General features: G+C 50.4%; 1 protein-coding gene across 6 annotated transcripts in view; it reads left to right on the top strand.

Moving 5' to 3' along the window:
- Positions 1-17778, top strand: part of RABEP1 (rabaptin, RAB GTPase binding effector protein 1) — a 98391-nt gene that overhangs the window by 76026 nt on the left and 4587 nt on the right. For 4 of the 6 annotated variants that reach the window (XM_021694585.2, XM_021694589.2, XM_021694587.2 and 1 more), the window contains 6 exons: positions 3676-4143; positions 5198-5302; positions 6758-6874; positions 11948-12046; positions 14454-14594; positions 17341-17530. In XM_021694585.2, the coding sequence (XP_021550260.1) occupies positions 3676-4143; positions 5198-5302; positions 6758-6874; positions 11948-12046; positions 14454-14594; positions 17341-17530 (1120 nt within the window). The remainder of the gene's footprint in view (positions 1-3675; positions 4144-5197; positions 5303-6757; positions 6875-11947; positions 12047-14453; positions 14595-17340; positions 17531-17778) is intronic. The other 2 variants (XM_021694588.2, XM_021694590.2) reach the window with 2 other exon arrangements.

Raw genomic sequence — 17778 nt, 5'->3', positions numbered from 1 at the left:
ACATCCTTGCATATCAGCGGATCTGAGGCCGTGGGCTGTGAGGACTCAGGTGGAGTGGGGAGCCTCGGATGTGGAGAGTGGTGTTCCGGTGGCCTTGGGGCCTTTCGCCCCCCCCCCCCCCATGGAGGCAGGGGCCTCCCCCGTTGGGTGTCCTGTCTGCAGCCTCTCGGCCCCCTGCACCCCAGCATTACTGTCCCCTTCCCTGGTGGCAAGTGCAGCTGCAGCCAGGCCGCTCCCCTCCTCAGAGACCACACGGGCTCCCGTGACGGGCACGACAAGGTTCCACTTCCTGCTTCACACTGTTCCAGCCGCAGTTGCCATCCTGTCGTGCTTGCACGCTGGCTCCTTCTTCCGCCGTGCCGCCTCCCCTGCCCGCTCATCTTCAGGACGCAGGCTGACTGTTACCCCTTCGGGATAGGAATGAAGGCCTCTGGCCTTCGAGCCCAGCGTGGCACTGAAGGGCCTTCACTGCTGGGTGACCCTCTGTGCCTCCCACGCCCCCACGTCTTCACAGCCAGACCCGTCTCCGTGCCGGCCGAGCTCTCGCGCCTCGCGCCCACTGCCCCCAGCCCCATCTCCGTCCCCTGGCTGGATCGGATCAGGTCTGTTGCCACTTTCAGGGGTACCGTGTATCTGTGTAGTTGGCATGTGTATGCTAGCGGACACTGAAAAGGATGACATAATTGTTTTTCTACATTCTTTGTTTTGGGTCGTACACTGAGAACCACTTGGCCTGATTCTGCTGTGCATTTTTTTAATGGTCAGACTCTCAGGAGAGTGTTTCAGTTTTTGGGTACTGCCAAGTATTATGTGGTGTCTGTGTGCAGGAATGTTTGAAAAAGTTTCAGACTTTCCAAAAAATATTTTAGCAGGAAAACAGGAAAGAGAGATTTGTTAGAATGTACAGTGAAACATTTTAAACATTTTTTGATTCCGTCTTCATTGGTCTAGTATATATTGTGCGTCACATTATTTCCAGACATTTAAAGTATATTTTAGATTTTCAGATCTGGTATTTTACACTTTGAATGTGGAATACGCTTGTTTTGTATTGAGACTCATGATGATTTACTTTCGCCTGTTGATGTAAAGTTCAGAGTGGCCGCTTCGGAGACTTAGCTTTATGGCTAAAGATGATGAAAATTTGTAGGACCTGATATCTTCTTTAGTCTGATGTGTAGAGTATCCTTTTCTCACTGCAAAAGTAATGTGTGTTTGCTGTGGGAAATGTGGAAAGTACAGAAAGGGCCTACGAAACAAGGAGAGCTTCTGGATGATTCTGCTGCCCAGAGATGAACTCCACTAGCGTTCTAGTGCAGACCCCTGCTTCCTTTCTGTTTCTTTTCTCTGTTTCCAGAGTTAACATGTGTGTGTTTCTGTTTTCACTTTTTAGACATAACCCATATTGTAACTCTACATAATATTGTATGTAAATTTTTTGCACTTAAATCTATCTTAGAGGTTTTGGCATATCAGTAAATGTTTTCCCACAAGTGGTATTTAATAGCTGACAGCATTTCGGCAAGCACATGCCCCATAATTCCATCGTAACTGATTTATGCCCAGGCCTACAGGTCCACGCCATTGGAAGAAAAGTGTCATGTTGCTCACAGCGTCCCTAGAAGCGAGTCCCCTGCCCTGTGCAGAGCCACATGCAGACGCGGCAGCACTGGGTCACAAGGCATGGGCAGGAGCAAGTGGACAGCACGTGCCCCAAGCATTACGGGGACTTTCGAGGGCAGGGGCAGGGCAAACCGCACAGGGCTGGCTGGTTTGAGGAATACCGGGAGGCGTGGTGTAGGGTCTGTCCTTGGTTTCCTGGTGCCTGGCCCCAGGTTGATTTAGGGCGAGGGGCATAGTGGCGTGGGGTCATGAGGTCAGGTAAAGGAGGTGGTTGGGGGCTGGACACAGGATGGGTCGGGTGTATGTGCGAGGCGTGTTCGTAGGCGACCTGTGTCTTAATCAGAGGAGTCAGGTGGCTTGGAGGGCCCGTCTCTCCCTGGCCAGCAAGGACCTCAGAATGGGAAAAACATTGTAAAACGTAGAAAATGAAAAACGGGAATGACAGACTAATAGATTGGTGCCTCCTTTCATTAGTGCGGGAGTTCTCCTCATTATGAGGAACAGCATGATGCTGTTGCATGTAACTCTTCCCTGAACAGAACTCATCCTGGACTGTCCTGATTGCTCACCTTAGTGTGCGCTACGGGGAAAGGACCGCCGAGTTTAAGGGCATAGATGTTTTCAGGTATCGGCACATACTGTTGAGTCATCTTTGAGAAACCCCCTACAGTTCACGCTGCCCTGGGAGCGTGTGCCCCCTGTGTGGTTGCGGGCTCCGTGGTCTGGCGTGTTTCCTGCCGCCGCCCCCTCCCCTCCTCCATGTCCGTGCGGCAGCGCTCGCGGGAGGCTCCGTTGTAAGCCAGCAGCAGGGATCCCCGTCCTGGCTTGTATCGGGCACTACTCGGGACCGTGGCCGTAGCTACGGCAACACAGACTAGATGTGTGTTCCTCAGCCATCTGAATCTCGCAGGTGAAAAAACATCTTTATACAGAAAGAAATGGAGGAATTCACTTACAAGTTTTGTATTTCACAGTCTTCTCCAGTTCATAAAGGAAAGGGCATTTAACAACAAAAAGTAGACGGGATATTATCTTGAAACAAAGGCTGGTCCTTTAAATTGAATACGTTGAATTTTAAGAATCACTTGCCGCACGTTTCTGGTTTTCTGGGTTTCTGGGTTTCCCGGTCACTGTGCGGCTGCCTCGTGGGGCTCACTGCTGTGCTGTTCGCACGTCGGGAACACCTGCCCCGCGTGTCTCTTTAATTGAGCTGAAATTCACACGTCCTAGAATTAACCACTTGAAGCGTGCACGCACCGTGTCTGTCTGGGTCCCCCACTCCAGGGGACCACACGTCCTCCAAGGAGTCACTCCCTGGCTTCCTTTCCCCTCAGCCTTTGGCATCCACTGACTGGAGTTACCGGTTCTGGACGCTTCGTGTGCACGGAATCACACGATGTGTGTTCTTTCACTTGCTGCACCCACTTAACATGCTTGCGACACCTTCCGGCATTCGACATTATTCTCATTTCCCTTCCACTCAGGCTACTCCTTCCTCCGTCCATCCCCAAAGTGGACGAAATTGGTGTTTCTTGGGGCTCTGTCCTCAGCAGACCCATCATAGGTGTTCTGAGCTGCTGCTGTGACTTTAATTATCATTACGTGGTGCTCCCTCTCTGGCCTCTGTCTGAAGACTTCTGGTCCCGGTGTTGGGTGCGCATCTCCACGTGGGCGGACGTGGCTTCGGGGGACCTTCCCTGACCCTGTGTCTGGGCTCAAGCCCCACCCCCCCCCGAGCCCCCAGAGCATTCAGCACGGAGCTCTACCCTGTCATCTCGTCACATACGGTATTCTAGCAGCTGCTTGCTTGCTTCTTTTTTCATGGAACTGCACACATGTTGAGGTCAGGGTTTGCTCACAGCTGTGTCCTGAGCACCTGGCTTAGTGTCCAGCACATAGAAGACACCGGTAAATGTTTGTTCAGTGAGTAGGTGACGGGAGCACGCTCAGGATTATTGTATGTAACGTGTGGCAAACATGTTTACGATATGGTCATTTTGTCTCTGAAGTACAGAGTCGTCTGACTTGGCCACGTGTGTTTTCACATTCCAGGAGCATTTAGATAGCACGCACGGGTCGGTGCACTCGCTGGATGCGGACTTACTGTTGCCATCTGGAGACCCGTTCAGTAAATCGGACACAGACGTGTTTAAAGACGGACTCAGAAGAGCACAGTCTACCGACAGCTTGGGAACCTCAGGCTCCCTGCAGTCCAAAGCTTTAGGCTATAACTACAAAGCAAAATCTGCCGGAAACCTGGACGAATCGGATTTTGGACCATTGGTCGGGGCAGATTCGGTGTCTGAGAACTTTGATACTGCTTCCCTTGGGTCCCTGCAAATGCCAAGCGGGTTCATGCTCACCAAAGATCAGGAGAGGGCGATCAAGGCCATGACACCCGAGCAAGAGGAGACCGCGTCTCTCCTCTCCAGTGTCACCCAGGGTGTGGAGAGTGCTTACGTGTCCCCCAGTGGTTACCGCCTGGTCAGCGAGACCGAATGGAACCTCCTGCAGAAAGAGGTGAGCTGTCCTCCGGACTTCCTCTCTTGCGCGCGCTGTGTGGGATAGCGGGTAGCTGTGGGGTTTGCTGTCGGTTCACGAGATACCCCAGAGTCCCTGCACGCACGTGACTGCCGGTCCAGGTGGCTGTGGCCGGGGAGGGAGCTGACTGGCCGATCACACTGGCTGTGAACTGCCCCCCCTCCGCCCCCCGGAGTCCCACCTGAGCTGGAGCACAGGCAGCTTTCTGTTGGAGGAGCCTAAACCTGGTTTGCTCTGCACTTGTCTCCAGTCTCTCCTGGAGAGCTGAAGCGCAAATGCTTGTCAGCAGTCGATGAGCCAGTGCATGCGTGTGAGGAGGGGGCGGAAACTGCGGGGGAGAGAGGTTCATCTTCCTCCTAAGCGTGTTTGCAAACTCAGAAGTACGATTAGGAGCTAAACTTTACGCCTTGCGCAGTGGCTCGCGGGTTCACACAGCCCTGTGTTCCAGCTTCGGGATGGCAGTGCCGTCGTCCCCAGCTTTACGGGGGAGGGCTTTGCTTCAGGCTGCGGGAGTCGTGCAGATGTTCCCGGGAACTGGGAGCAGGGAGATGGGGGTCAGGGGCCGGGTTCTCTGACTCGCAGCACTTTCTTTCACGGGGCCCACGTCTCCTGAAGGAACTGTTGAGCGGAACCGCAGACGAAGCCTCACAGCAGCCGCCCCCCCTTGGTCTCACGCAGGACGCGTAGCTTACGGGGTGGCGGCTTGTGGTTGGCCTGTGGGCGCTGGTTGCTCCCGGCCACGGCCCCTCTCCTGGTGGTGTACTCACTCACGGTGTGTGGCTCTCGGCTTGGGACCTGTGGCCTCGTGTTTTCCTCCAATGCCGTATCTCGTGGCCCTTGTTTTTCTGTCGTGTTTGTATTGGCGTTTATGGCGTCTTAGAATCCAACCCTATATTGCCATAAATCTCTGAAGACGTTGTCTTACCCCGTCCCTGTTCCCCTCTGAGTAACGTAGGTACGACTGTGCGTGTTCAAGTATGCGATGTGGAATTATGTTGTTCTGCCTGATAAGAGGTCATTTTGGTGCCTTCAGGTACATAACGCGGGAAATAAACTTGGTAGACGTTGCGATATGTGCTCCAATTATGAGAAACAGTTACAAGGGATTCAGATTCAGGAGGCTGAGACCAGAGACCAGGTGAGTTTCTTTCGGCATGCCAAACTGCTGATGTTGTCCTTCTCACCGGAGGCGCAGAAATAATGGCTTCTTCCCTCCCATTTGCTTGGAGAAGTATATCCCTGTGAAATACGAAATAAGCCGGTTTGTGCAGCGTCAGCCTCATTCCCCAGGGGCCACAGCAGGACCTTCCCTTCTGTCCCTTCTGTCTGGGCTTGGTTAGCTAGCCTAGCACCACGCAGGCCGGCTCCGCTCTCGCAGGGCCAGGAGCACCGGGGCATCGGATCTCGCCACCTGCGCCCCTGCCCGCGGCCGCCGGCCACATCGTCAGGAGCGTGCGCCCCTGCACAGTGCTTCCCCATGCAGGGCCTGACGGAGCTGCAGCTGACTGCGAGAAGCTTAGTTGAATATCATCATGACCATTATTTAGAGTCTTCATTGCTTATTGCCTACTTCTTGTCAGAGATCTGTTGAACTGATTAAGGTTAGTTTTCAGGAGCACAGAAATTAAGATTTGGTAGATTTTGCATGCAGAGATTGACCTGTACCTTTCCAGATATAGTGTCTAATGATGGATTCCTTGAGAACATTTAGGGAATGTAGAATTTCAGGAGAGTAGGCTTGTGAAAGGATATAGAAGGAAAAGATTTTTCTTATATTTCCAAATTATTATTTGATTATTGTAAAGACTGTTCCCTTAGTTCCCTTAAAATAAAGTAAGCAGATTAGAATGATGGTTTAATATTTTCAAATGCCATTGACTTTCGTTTCCTCCGTATGTACTAGTTTCTGTAGATGCTGGAAACATAAATTTCTAGAGGCACAGAGGGGCATGTAGCCTCACTGTGCGCTCAGGGAAGGTAACGCTTGAGCTAGGTTCGTTTTAGAGCTGGAATAAAAATCAGGAGAAGAGATGGGAAAGGGTGTTCAAGGACAGGAAAGGTGGTGCAAAGGAACAGTTACGAAGGGGACCACTGTGTTCTGGAAGCACGAATTGCGCATGGGCTGTGTGGGGGTCATGGGAGGGGAGAGGACGCTACAGAGGGAGGCCAGGATGAGATCACTGAGGGAGCGGTGCTGGTGGATGGTGTTTGGATTCTGCCCTGAAGACTTTGGGACGCATTTAGAAACTCCCAAGTAGGGAAATAATATGATTTGACTTTTGTTTTAGAAAAAATCATAGTGTTAGTGTGGGTTGCAGATTGGAGGCCAAGGATAGCCCAGAGTAAGGGGGTGGCGCCCCGGCCTGCAGGGCCAGGCGGAAGAGCAGACCTTCTCGAACGAGGTAACGTACGTGAGAAGGGATTTGTTAACCGTAGAGCATGGCACCGACCCCGAATGAGGTCAGTCGTTCTGAATTGACAAATCAGGAAGAAAAAAGATGAGGTTCTTAAAATTTCTAGAGCTAGGGCTTTTTTTTCCATGAACGAAAGAATCCTCGGGAACTTGTCCCGATTGGCATTTACAATTGCGCAGGTGAAGAAACTGCAGGCGATGCTGAGGCAGGCGAACGAGCAGCTGGAGGGGACGGCGAGGGAACGGCAGGAGCTGGAGGGCGCTCTGAGTCGCAGCGCCCAGGACGCCGGCCACCAGGTACGTGGGGCCGGGGCACCCCCATGCCACCCGCCCGGACGCCCGCGCGGCCCAGAGGCGGCTGCTCTGCAATCACAGCCCTGTCTCTCCCCCGCCTGAGCCCTGTCTTCCCTCAGGGAGTAAAGATCTCTTCCGGATCTCTTCCTGCTGTCGGTCTTCCAGATCTTTGACCAGTAACTGCGTAAATGACTGCGTACTGGATATCCTCAAGCTCTTGTTTTTCTGTTTTCAGTAGGTTTTTCTGCTGCACACAAAAAGCTTCCTGACAGGAAGGATACTTTTTTTTTTTTTTAAAGATTTATTTATTTATTTGACAGAGACACAGTGGGAGAAGGAACACAGCAGGGGGAGTGGGAGAGGGAGAAGCAGGCTCCCCGCCGAGCAGGAAGCCCGATGTGGGGCTCGATCCCAGGACCCCGGGATCATGACCTGAGCCGAAGGCAGACGCTTAACGACTGAGCCACCCAGGCGCCCCAGGAATGATACTTTTTAAATTCCCCTGGACTTATTAAATGTATGACAAATGGAGAAAACTCAGACCTGCACAACAGACCCAGCACACCAGCACGCCCCTCCGCGTCGCCTGCCAGGGCCGAACAGCAGGACGCGAGCCCGCGTGCCAGGCCCGCCCCTCCTGGCTTCTGTCCCCATCCGCTGAGTCTGCGTGTGGCATCTCGTCTTCCTCATGCGGCGTCGTGAGGCTCTTCTCACCCGACGCTGGGGCGCCGGCTGCTTCCCCGTGCTTGTCGTACGCTTTGTACTGTGTACGGATCCGTCCGTCTGTCCGTCGCGACGCGCGTTGGGTGGTTTCCGGTTCTGCGACGTTAGGGGTGATTCTGCTGCAAAGGTTCCGGATGGGTCTTGCGGCGTGTGCTTCCGCTGGGGGTGCCGTGCCCAGGTCGGGGTGTTCAGAACGCACTGCGTGTGTAACAGTGGGTGACAAGCCAGACCGTGTCCACGGTGGTCGTCCACATTTACACTCCCGCCAGCACGCACGGGGAGTCCCTGTGGGCCCGTCGTCCTGGTAGCTGGTGGTGGTGCTTCACGGAGGCTTCGTTTGCATTTGCCTGAAGACCCCTGGGCTACGTGGCGTTTGTCCTGTTTCTGGACCGCTGGGATATGCGTGTGTGTGTGAGTCCTCTCAAGTCTTATGCCGAGTTTCTATTGGGTTGTCTAGTCTTTGTTTCATTTATCTGTTTTTGGTTCTTTTTCCGATTTGTTAGAAGCTCTTTATACAGTCGTACTAGAGCCTTTTGGTGACTTGTGCGGCACATGTCTGCCCATCAGTATTTTATGTTTTCATTATTTTAATGGTGCCTTTTGATGAACAGAAGTTCTTGATTTTCATGTAGTCAAATTTATTGATCTTTATGATGGGTGATTTTTGTTCCGTTTTTTAAAAGAATATTTTCTTGGGGCGCCTGGGTTGCGCAGTCAGTTGAGCATCCAACTCTTGATCTCGGCTCGGGTCATGACCTCAGGGTCGTGGGACTGAGCCCCACGTTGGGCTCTGAGCTCAGCGGGGAGTCTCTTTGAGCTTCTTTCCCTCCATCTTCCTCCCCCTCTGTTCCTCTCCCTGCTCATGTGCTTGTGCTCACTCTCTCTCTAAATAATAAAAATCTTAAAAAAAAGAAAAAGAATATTTTCTTACCCTGGTGTTAAAAAGATGTTTTTATGTATTTTTGTAGAAGCTTCATTGTTTGTAGTCACATTTATATCTAAAAATTCATCTAGAACTGACTTTGCTCTAGATGCTGTATAGATAAGGGTGAAATTTTATTTTATTTTATTTTATTTATTTTTTTTTTTTTTTTAAATGTTTTATTTATTTATTCATGAAAGTCAGAGAGAGAGAGAGAGAGGCAGAGGCAGAGGGAGAAGCAGGCTCCCCGCCTAGCAGGGAGCCCGATGCGGGACTCGATCCCAGAACCCTGGGATCATGACCTGAGCCGAAGGCAGACGCTTAACCATCTGAGCCACCCAGGCGCCCTGAAATTTTATTTTTTCCATATGGATAGCCAGTTCCTGTACCACTTAAGTTCCTACTGCTCTGCAAGGTCATCTGTGTCATTCATCAAGTGAATATGTGGGGGGCGGCGTCAGTTTCAGGACTCTGTTCTCTTGCATTGGTCTCTTCATCTATTTCTATGCCACATTCTCTAGCCCTCGTCCCCGAGAATGCCCCCCCCCTGCTCTTCCGCTTCGGGGGCCCTGCCCTGGCGCTGGGATCAGAGTCTGGGCCCCTGCGCCCGCAGCCGTCGCGGCTCTACGGTGGGGTGGTCTTCGCTGCCACGGAAGTGGGAAAGCCCCCTGTGAGCAGTCAGTTCCCTCCTGGGTCAGTTGCTTCTTCCCCTGGTGACTTCCTTCTCTCATCTGTCTGCCTTTGCTTATTTTTCAGAGTCCTTGGGTAGCTTTTGTATTTATCCAGAGTTTTTAGTTGTAATCAGGGTAGAGAAAGGCGGCTGTGGGCCTCGTCCGTCTTGGAAGTCTCCGCGCTCTCATGTTTTTGTTTATTTAGACAGATCTTTTTATTTCCGCCTTCATCCAAGAAGGCTCCTTGGCCAGCTGTGGCATCCTGAGCACTTACGCTGATCTCCTCCAGCGCTTGGAAGTTATTGGTTTGTTCTGGCTCCCCAGTTTCTCATAAGAAGTCCACTGTCGGTCTTACTGTTGCTCCTTTAGGTAAAATGTTGTTTTTTCCCCTGGCTAGTTTAAGGATGCTCTTTTTGGCTTTTGTTTTCAGCAGTTTTACTGTGCTGTACCTACGTGTATTTTTTTCATATTTCTCCTGTTTGGGATTCTCAGAGGTTTCTTAGATTTCTGAGTTTATGTCTTACATCATAATTGGAATATTCTCAGCCATTATGTATCTTTTAAAACTTGCTTTTATTGAGATATTACATACAATAAAGTGCATAAATCTCAAGTGTAAAATTTGGTGAATTTTAACATGTGAAAAATTTTACCAGGGCGATCATCACCTGGGTCAAGATACAGACTTTCTGATATATCGTGCTCACAGAGCTGCCCGCGCAGAGAGGCAGGCAGGGTTCTGACTTCGAACACTGTTCCGTAGTGCTCACTCTTGAACTTCATGTAAGTTCAGGGGAATCCTGTCGTCCCATCTGGGCTATTTGATTCTTCTGTGCGTGAGGCCCCTGCATGTTGCTGCGCACATCGGTGGTTAGAGATTCCTGCTGTGTGCGTTCTGTTACACGGATGTGGCATGATGTATCCAGTGCAGGTGGGGACGCTTGCGTTGTTTCTAGTTTTGGCTTTTGTGAACATACGTTTTCTAATGCTTCTGTATGTGTCTTCGGTGGACGTGTGGCCTCATTTCTCTGGAGCGTCCCTCAGAGTAGATTACAGGGTTTCTGCATTGGCTTATTTTTAGCTCCACTGGGTTGGCGGTATTTCTTCCAATACTCATATATGTTACACCTGCACGTTGTGGCTACATGGCTTTTTAAGGCTCTTTTGTATTTTTGTCTTTATTTTCTTCAGATATGTCTTACAGCTCACTGACTTTCTCTTCAAATGGGTCTAATCTGTTAAAACTCATCCATTGAAATTTTTAACTTAGATAATTGATTTTTTAAATCCTGTTTATCATTTCCTTTTGGTTACTTTCCATTTTTTCCAGTTCTCTGGTAGTTCTAAATTCTGTCTTTTAAATCTCTGGACATTTTAAAGTCTGTAATAATTCGCAAATCTGGATTCATTTTAGATCTGTTTGTATTACCTGTGTTGTTTTTTATTATTTCTTTTTGTTTTTATCCTGTCCTTTGTGCATTTTTACTTGAGCGCTAGACATTTATGTGAAAATGTTGAAATAATGCCATTTTCTTGGGGAGCCTGGGTGGCTCAGTCGGTGAAGCGTCTGCCTTCGGCTCAGGTCATGATCTCAGGGTCCTGGTATCGAGCCCCGCATTGGGCTCCCTGCTCAGCCGGGAGCCTGCTTCTCCCTCTGCCTCTGCCTCTCCTCCTTGCTCATGCTCTCTCTCTCTCAGATAAATAAATAGAACTCTTAAAAAAAAAAAGCCATTTTCCTGATGAGAGGCAAGCAACTAGTGGGCCTTACAATCCTGGACCACCTTCATCCAGCCACAGGAATTGAGATTATACAAACTTGCAAAGGTCAGGTTAAAGTCTTCCCTAACCCTCTGGGGACCCAGTCCACGGTGCAGCGTGTTTCTCAGGTTCCCTTTGCACGGTGGGTCTTGGACTCTCATGTCTGCCCCCCCCCCCCCCCCCGGGGGTGCTCAGCTTCGTGATGTCACGTGTGTTTCTCTTGGAACTGGCACGCGCTTCTAGGGAAGAGCTGTTCCGTATGCCTCTTGACTCTCCACACAGCCTCCGTCTGGTCCGGGGCTCTGTGAATCTTTTTTGCCCTGTTCTCCAGTGCCTTCAAGTAGATACCATTCATATTTTTGTCTGGTTTTCCTGATTCTCAACAGGAAGTTTGTGTCCACAACCTGATCTGCCAGTATGGGAGGAGAGTACTGGCAGTAATCATGTTCTCAATGTCCAAACACATGGGTGTTGATTTATTTTATAATTGTTACGTACGAGTCCCCAACTCTCACAGGACCCCTCTCAGAAACATTAAAACTAAGGGAGTTGAGAGTTCAGTGATGTTAATCATGTGTTTATTGCTTTTAAGGAAATCATCTTGGAAGACTGAAGCTAGTTAAGAGAAGATCCATTTATGCTTTACACTGTGTGCTTTTTTGTGCGTGTGTGGGCAGAGTTCAAAATCTTTATTGATTTTTGTCTAAAAGCTCCTTAAAGGGTAATATAAGTAGGCCCTGTGGATTGACATCTGTGTCTAGAAACCCATACAGCACTGTCCGTGTACGGCAGGGCATGACCCCGGGGGCCTCTGCTGCCGGCCCCGTGTGACGTGAGGGGCCGAGACACAGAGGCATGCACGTCTGTGGAATGAGTGATGATGGGTTATGATAAAGGAAGAAAACACCAGTTCTGGATATGAAATAAGCAGGGGATGGAAGGGTTCGTGTCACAATCACCAGCTTCCTAACGATACTGTCTTTGTGCATTTTGTCTTTTAAGATCTCTGCACTCGTCCTAAGAGCCCAGGCGTCTGAGATCTTACTTGAAGAGTTACAGCAGGGGTTTTCCCAGGCAAAAAGGGATGTTCAGGAGCAGATGGTAAGTTAACATTTAAATCAGCATTAGCCGTGTTAAATAGATTCCTTTTTGTTCGGGTGTGAGACCCTCTTTGCTATGACTGTGTCTCCCTGGCCCAGTGGCCACACTGTTCTGCTCTCTGGGCCCGAAGCAGCATTCGTAATGGACTTTGTCCCTTCACACGAGCAGCCGTGGCGTGCCTGGGGTCTTAGCATCCCCCCACAGTGTCTGTGGAAAAATGTCCATCTTGAGCGGCTTATGGATTGAACACGCCTAATGTCTTCAGTTAGACTTACCAGTTGTCATTATTGGCCACATTTTCACGCGTGCTGCTGTTTTCTCCATCTCTTCCATCTGTGTGTGTGTGTTTTCTGAGCCATTAGGAAATCAGTTGCAGACTCTGTGCCACTCGGGAATATTTGCGCATGCGTCTCCCGAGAACAGAGAGGTGGTTCTACTCCACTAGTGCTGTTCTCACATCCTTAAAGTGTGACCGTGGTCCCCAAAGTGCGTGGTTGTTTGTAGAGGTGGTTTCAGTTTCTAATTCTGACTTTTGATGGAGGAACCAGTCAAGGGTCACATACTGTTTTTGACTGTCTTGTCACTTTAGTCTCCGATAATCTAGAACAGTCGCCCTTTTTTTTTTTTTCGGGGGTGTTTTAAACGTGACATTAGCATTTTTGCGGAGCCCAGACCAGCTGCCTCCTAGGATCACGTGTCTGGTGACTCCCGCGCGACTTGGTTCAGGTTAGAGGTCTGGGCGCCCACGGCACAGAGCTGTAGCGCGTCAGCGGGGGCTCCGAGCCGCAGGGGGCGCGCTCTGTCCGGTCACTTGGTTGGGGCAGGGACACCACAGTTTCCGAGCGACCACCTTAGTGCTGCCAGCAGCAAAAGTATTGAGTGAGGTTCCGTGTTCCTGTGTAGCTCTTGCTCTTTGAATGTATCCCAGCTAAGGATTTACGGTCAGCCTGCTGTGTTTCCAAAGTTACTTGAATTAACTATTTCCTTTGTGGTTGTTACTAGTTTGATACTGGTGAGCTCCATTTGTTTCTGTTTGTATTACCTTTTCGGATTTTCCTTTTTCTTTTTTGATTTATTTTTTTTTTGAACATGCAACATGGTTCATAAGTCAAAACTATAGAAATGGATACATGTTCCGATTTCTTCCATTCCCTATTCCTTTCACGCCATTCGTACCCCCTTCCGTGTATGATCATTTTAATTTATTTTTGGTTTATCCTTATGCTTTTCTCTTTACGAAAGTAGGAACTATATACATTTTATTCTTTCCCCCTTTCTCATGTCCCAGAGAGTGGAATGCTAACATACTGTTGTAGATGGGTTAAAAGTGAGCATAAAGCACAGTTGATTCTGGTCTGAAGATAAGTAAGAGCCAGCAAAATTAACCAAAATTTATGTGTGACCTTGCATGCCGTCCAGCAGCCTTTCTGTCCTTCAGGATGCAGCGATCACCTTCTCTGGGAAATGACCTTGAGCCTCTCCCCTCGGAACCCCTGTGTCCTTTGACCCTGCTGCCCCCGTTCTCTGTCCTCGTGCTCGCACTTGCCCTGGGTTGTCACTTTCCTGAGCTCTCCCTCCACCGCACCGTGAGCTTCTCCGGGGCGGAGGCTCTGGCTTTTATCTCTGTGTCCCCGCGTGCAGCACAATGCCTCGTATGGCGTGGCAGCTGCTAAAGGAATGTTGGAGCAGTGAGTAGTCTACACTTACACATACGTTTAAGTTAAACGACTGAGTATTAAAAATTAACAGAAGTCAAATACTTTTGTAGAAATAACACTCACATTAGCTGGAATAACTTTTATATCGATTCAGATTCTCGTTACCTAAAATTATACTGCACGTCTGCACGTAGAAGTAGGAGCCTGTCCCATTTTAAGAATGAGCTGCTCAGGTGTCCTGCCCTAAGCATGGGTCCTCCTGATGACTTCCAGTATTTGGGGTCGTTGGGCCACTCAGAGATCCTGAGCTGATTGTGTATATATATGTATATTCTGTGCACGCATGCACGCATGAAGGAGGAAGACAGTGGTCTTTGGCTCTCCCTGCTTCTGGTGAATGTGTGCTGTGAGGAGACAGGTTGTTTTGCAATATGTGCTGCAGGTCTCTTGTAAGACCTGGCTGCGTCAGCGCGGGAGACAGAGGTATCGGGGAACAGATTCAGTACTTTGAAGCTGTTGGTGGAGGCTGTGGAGAATGGGCTCAGAGGCTTGCTTCCTGCCTGCCTCCTTGAGTAGAAGACAAGACTGCAGATAGAAGCGTCTCTGGGCGGCTTCTTGTCAGTCGTACAGAGCGTTGTCGTGCGCCCCCCGTCCTCGGCCCTTCTTTGGTTCGACCTGGGTTTTCTCTGGGGCAGCTCTCAGCGGACAGGACTCAACCTGTGTGGCTGTGATTACCGTTTGTGTTTCAGGCGGTGCTGATGCAGTCGCGGGAGCAGGTCTCAGAGGAGCTGGCGAGGTTACAGAAAGACAACGACAGTCTGCAGGGAAAGCATAGCTTGCACGTGGCCCTGCAGCAAGCAGAAGACTTCATTCTCCCAGACACTGTGGAGGTAACTCGTTTTCCACGGGATCAAAGATGCAGACAGATACATTTTCTGAAATGGCTGCCAGCCAGTTCTGGCTTAAAACAGGCTTTATTGATAGAATTCACATACCAAATAATTCACCCATGTAAAGCGTACGGTTCAGTGGTTTTTATTAGTATGTTCTCGGATGTGACCACGGTCAATTTCAGGACATGTCTATAACCTTAGAAAGAAGCCCCTTGGGGCGCCTGGGTGGCTCAGTCGTTAAGCATCTGCCTCCGGCTCAGGTCATGGTCCCAGGGTCCTGGGATCGAGTCCCGCATCGGGCTCCCTGCTCGGCAGGAAGCCTGCTTCTCCCTCTCCCACTCCCCCTGCTTGTGTTCCTGCTCTCGCGCTCTCTCTCAAATAAATAAATAAAATCTTTAAAAAAAAAAAAAAAAAGAAAGAAGCCCCTTGCCCTTCCTGCTCCCCACCGCCCTGCCAGAAGCAGCTGCTCACCTCTTTTCCTCCTGTGGATCGCCCTGCTGTGGACTTCCATAGGACTGGAAGCCTGCAGTGTGTGGGTTGTGTGTGGTTCTTCCTCACAGCCGACTGTTGTCAGGGTCACCGTGGTGTAGAGCAGTGTCCGAGCACCGTCCCTTCTTGTGGCCACGTGGACGCTTTGTTTACCCGCCGGCCTGTGGTTGGGCATTCAGGGTGTCCCCACGTGTAAACATCCACATGCACATTTGGGTTAGTTTGTCTGGGGGACAGACCTCGGAGCGGAGTCGCGGGGGCCCGTGAGGATTTCTGCCGTCCTCGCTGTACCTGTCTCCCTCAGCTGACCCTGAGCGTCTTCCTATGTGTTTACTGGCCAATTGTCTATGTTCCTTGGAGAAGTGTCTATTCAGATCTTTTGCTCATTTCTAAATTGGGTTATTTATTTTTTATTGTGGAGTCATATGGTTCTCTATGTGGTCTAGATCTAAGTCCTTCACCAGAGAAACAATTTGCAGATCTTTCCCCCATGCTGTGGATTGTCTTTTTCCCTGCCTTGACGGTGCCCTTTGAAGCACAAAAGCTCTGAGCTTTGAGAAAGTCTGGTTTACGTATTTTTCCCTCCTGCCGCTCGTGCTTTCAGTGTCCCAGGAATCCTTGGCCGAATCGCTCTGTGAGTGACTCTGGCAGGCCAGACTGAGAATGCATCAGAAATGAAATGTGTGAAGGGTTCGCCAGGCTTGGTTTTCTGTATCACACTGTAAAGGGTGGATGGCACCTGCCACCCTCCTGCCCTTAACTTTTATGACACGTTGGGCACTTCTGTTCCTCTGTCATTGAGTAAATCTGGGCTGTGAAACCACCTGCTTCCCAGAGACATTCATGACCGTCTGCCATCCGTGTACTGACTGGGCCTGAGATCAGATGGATCTGGCGCATTCACATCTCCTGACCCTCCGCACCCTCGTGTTGCCCCGTGGTCAAATCCTTCAATATCAGCAAACCGCATCTGAGGCTAAACCTAAGGAGACTGTAAACAGTATAGACAAGGAAGAGATTTCTTCGAGCAATTTTCAAAATAAAATAGATGTTACTTGTGAGATCTTTCAGTTTTTTAAAAAAAATTATAGTTATCTAAAAATCAACATTACAGAAATTCATAGTTTTGTAACAGTTTTCCCTGCTCCTGTCCTGCAGATCCAACCTCTACAATTTGGGCCTCATTCTTTTTTTATTCCTGTATACATACTAACATTACTACTGGTTTTTGCTTTTATTTACTCCTGGGGCCACGTTGCTGACTTGCCACTGGCACCCTGTCTCTGCCCCCTGCCCTCCCAACCCCGTGTCTCTCTGCAGGTCTCTGGTGCTCCCCTTTGTGACCTGGTGGCTGATCTCCGCAGAGAGAGTTTGAGAGTTTGAGTGCTTCCAGCACTGCCCCCTTCTGATGAGCGGTTCTCTGCAGGGGTGGGATCCTCTTTCCCGGACTCCCTAGACTTTGAATTCCTAGATTGACCACACTTCCTAGAATGCTTGAAGGATGTAACCAGTCGGCCTGTGAGGCCTGATTCTTAGACCTGCTCCCGGAGTAAATCTTCGGAGGCTTTCCTTACCGCAGTTTTCTCATTACTCTTTTTTCTGCTGTTACTGATTTTATATACATCTGGTGGTTACCTAAGAATCCCAGCGTTTACCTTAGAGGTGCTTTAGGATATGATTGGATTTTTTTAAAAGAAGATAACTAAAATTTAGGGAAATAAATAGGATTTAAACTGAATTTATTAGAGAAAAACGGGATCACCTTGGAAGGCTGCTCTTTGCGCCACGGCCTCTGGCCTAGCTAGCACTTGGCTTGTGGCAGACGTTCAGCAATGTAAGTGTCTGAGTCCACGCGTGAGTAAATACACTTCGTCCTCAGATTCCACACTTGCTTTGGAGTTTACACCTTCTGGGTCCTCACCCCCTAGCAACCCCAGATTTACCAGCTGATTGTGGGAGCCGCGAAGCCCTTCATAGTGATTCCCCCACTGCAAGTCCCTTAACGTTTTTGCTTTTCTGCTTATGAGCCAGTTTTGAGGGAGAGACGTGCAGTCCACAGTGCACATTCCTGGCCGGAAAGGTCTTATTTCCGCGCCAGGCTGAACGTCACCGCGGGGAGCCCTGAGGGAGCTGGCGCTCCGTCTTAGATTCTGCACCATTTAAAACCCGCGAGTCTGGTGGCAGAAAATGTCGGGGGGGGCTCTCACGGCCGCTGCCGTCACAAACCCCGTGGGCCTTGGTTTCTCGGGTGCAGGCGCTGCGGGAGCTGGTCCTCAAATACCGAGAGAGCATCGTGCACGTGCGGACCGCGGCCGAGCACACGGAGGAGAAGCTGAAGGCTGAGATCCTGTTCCTGAAAGAGCAGATTCAGGCGGAGCAGTGCTTAAAAGAGAACCTGGAGGAGACCCTGCAGCTGGAGATAGAAAACTGCAAGGAGGAGCTAGGTGAGCACACGGCCGAGCTGCGAGCTGCGGGGCGGAGTGCAGGGTCCCGGGGAAGTGGGCGGTCCACGCGGGCCGTGAGCGGGGTCCGGGAGGGAGAAGTGGGCGAGGACGCGGGCCGTGGGCGGGGCCGGGAGAAGTGGGCGGGGACGCGGGCCGTGAGCGGGGTCCGGGAGGGAGAAGTGGGCGAGGACGCGGGCCGTGGGCGGGGCCGGGAGAAGTGGGCGGGGACGCGGGCCGTGAGCGGGGTC

Source organism: Neomonachus schauinslandi, chromosome 15 (genome assembly GCF_002201575.2).
Source record: "Neomonachus schauinslandi chromosome 15, ASM220157v2, whole genome shotgun sequence".
Lineage (NCBI taxonomy): Eukaryota > Metazoa > Chordata > Mammalia > Carnivora > Phocidae > Neomonachus > Neomonachus schauinslandi.
The sequence above is the reverse complement of the archived record's forward strand: the minus strand, read 5'-3'. Positions and strand labels throughout refer to the sequence as shown.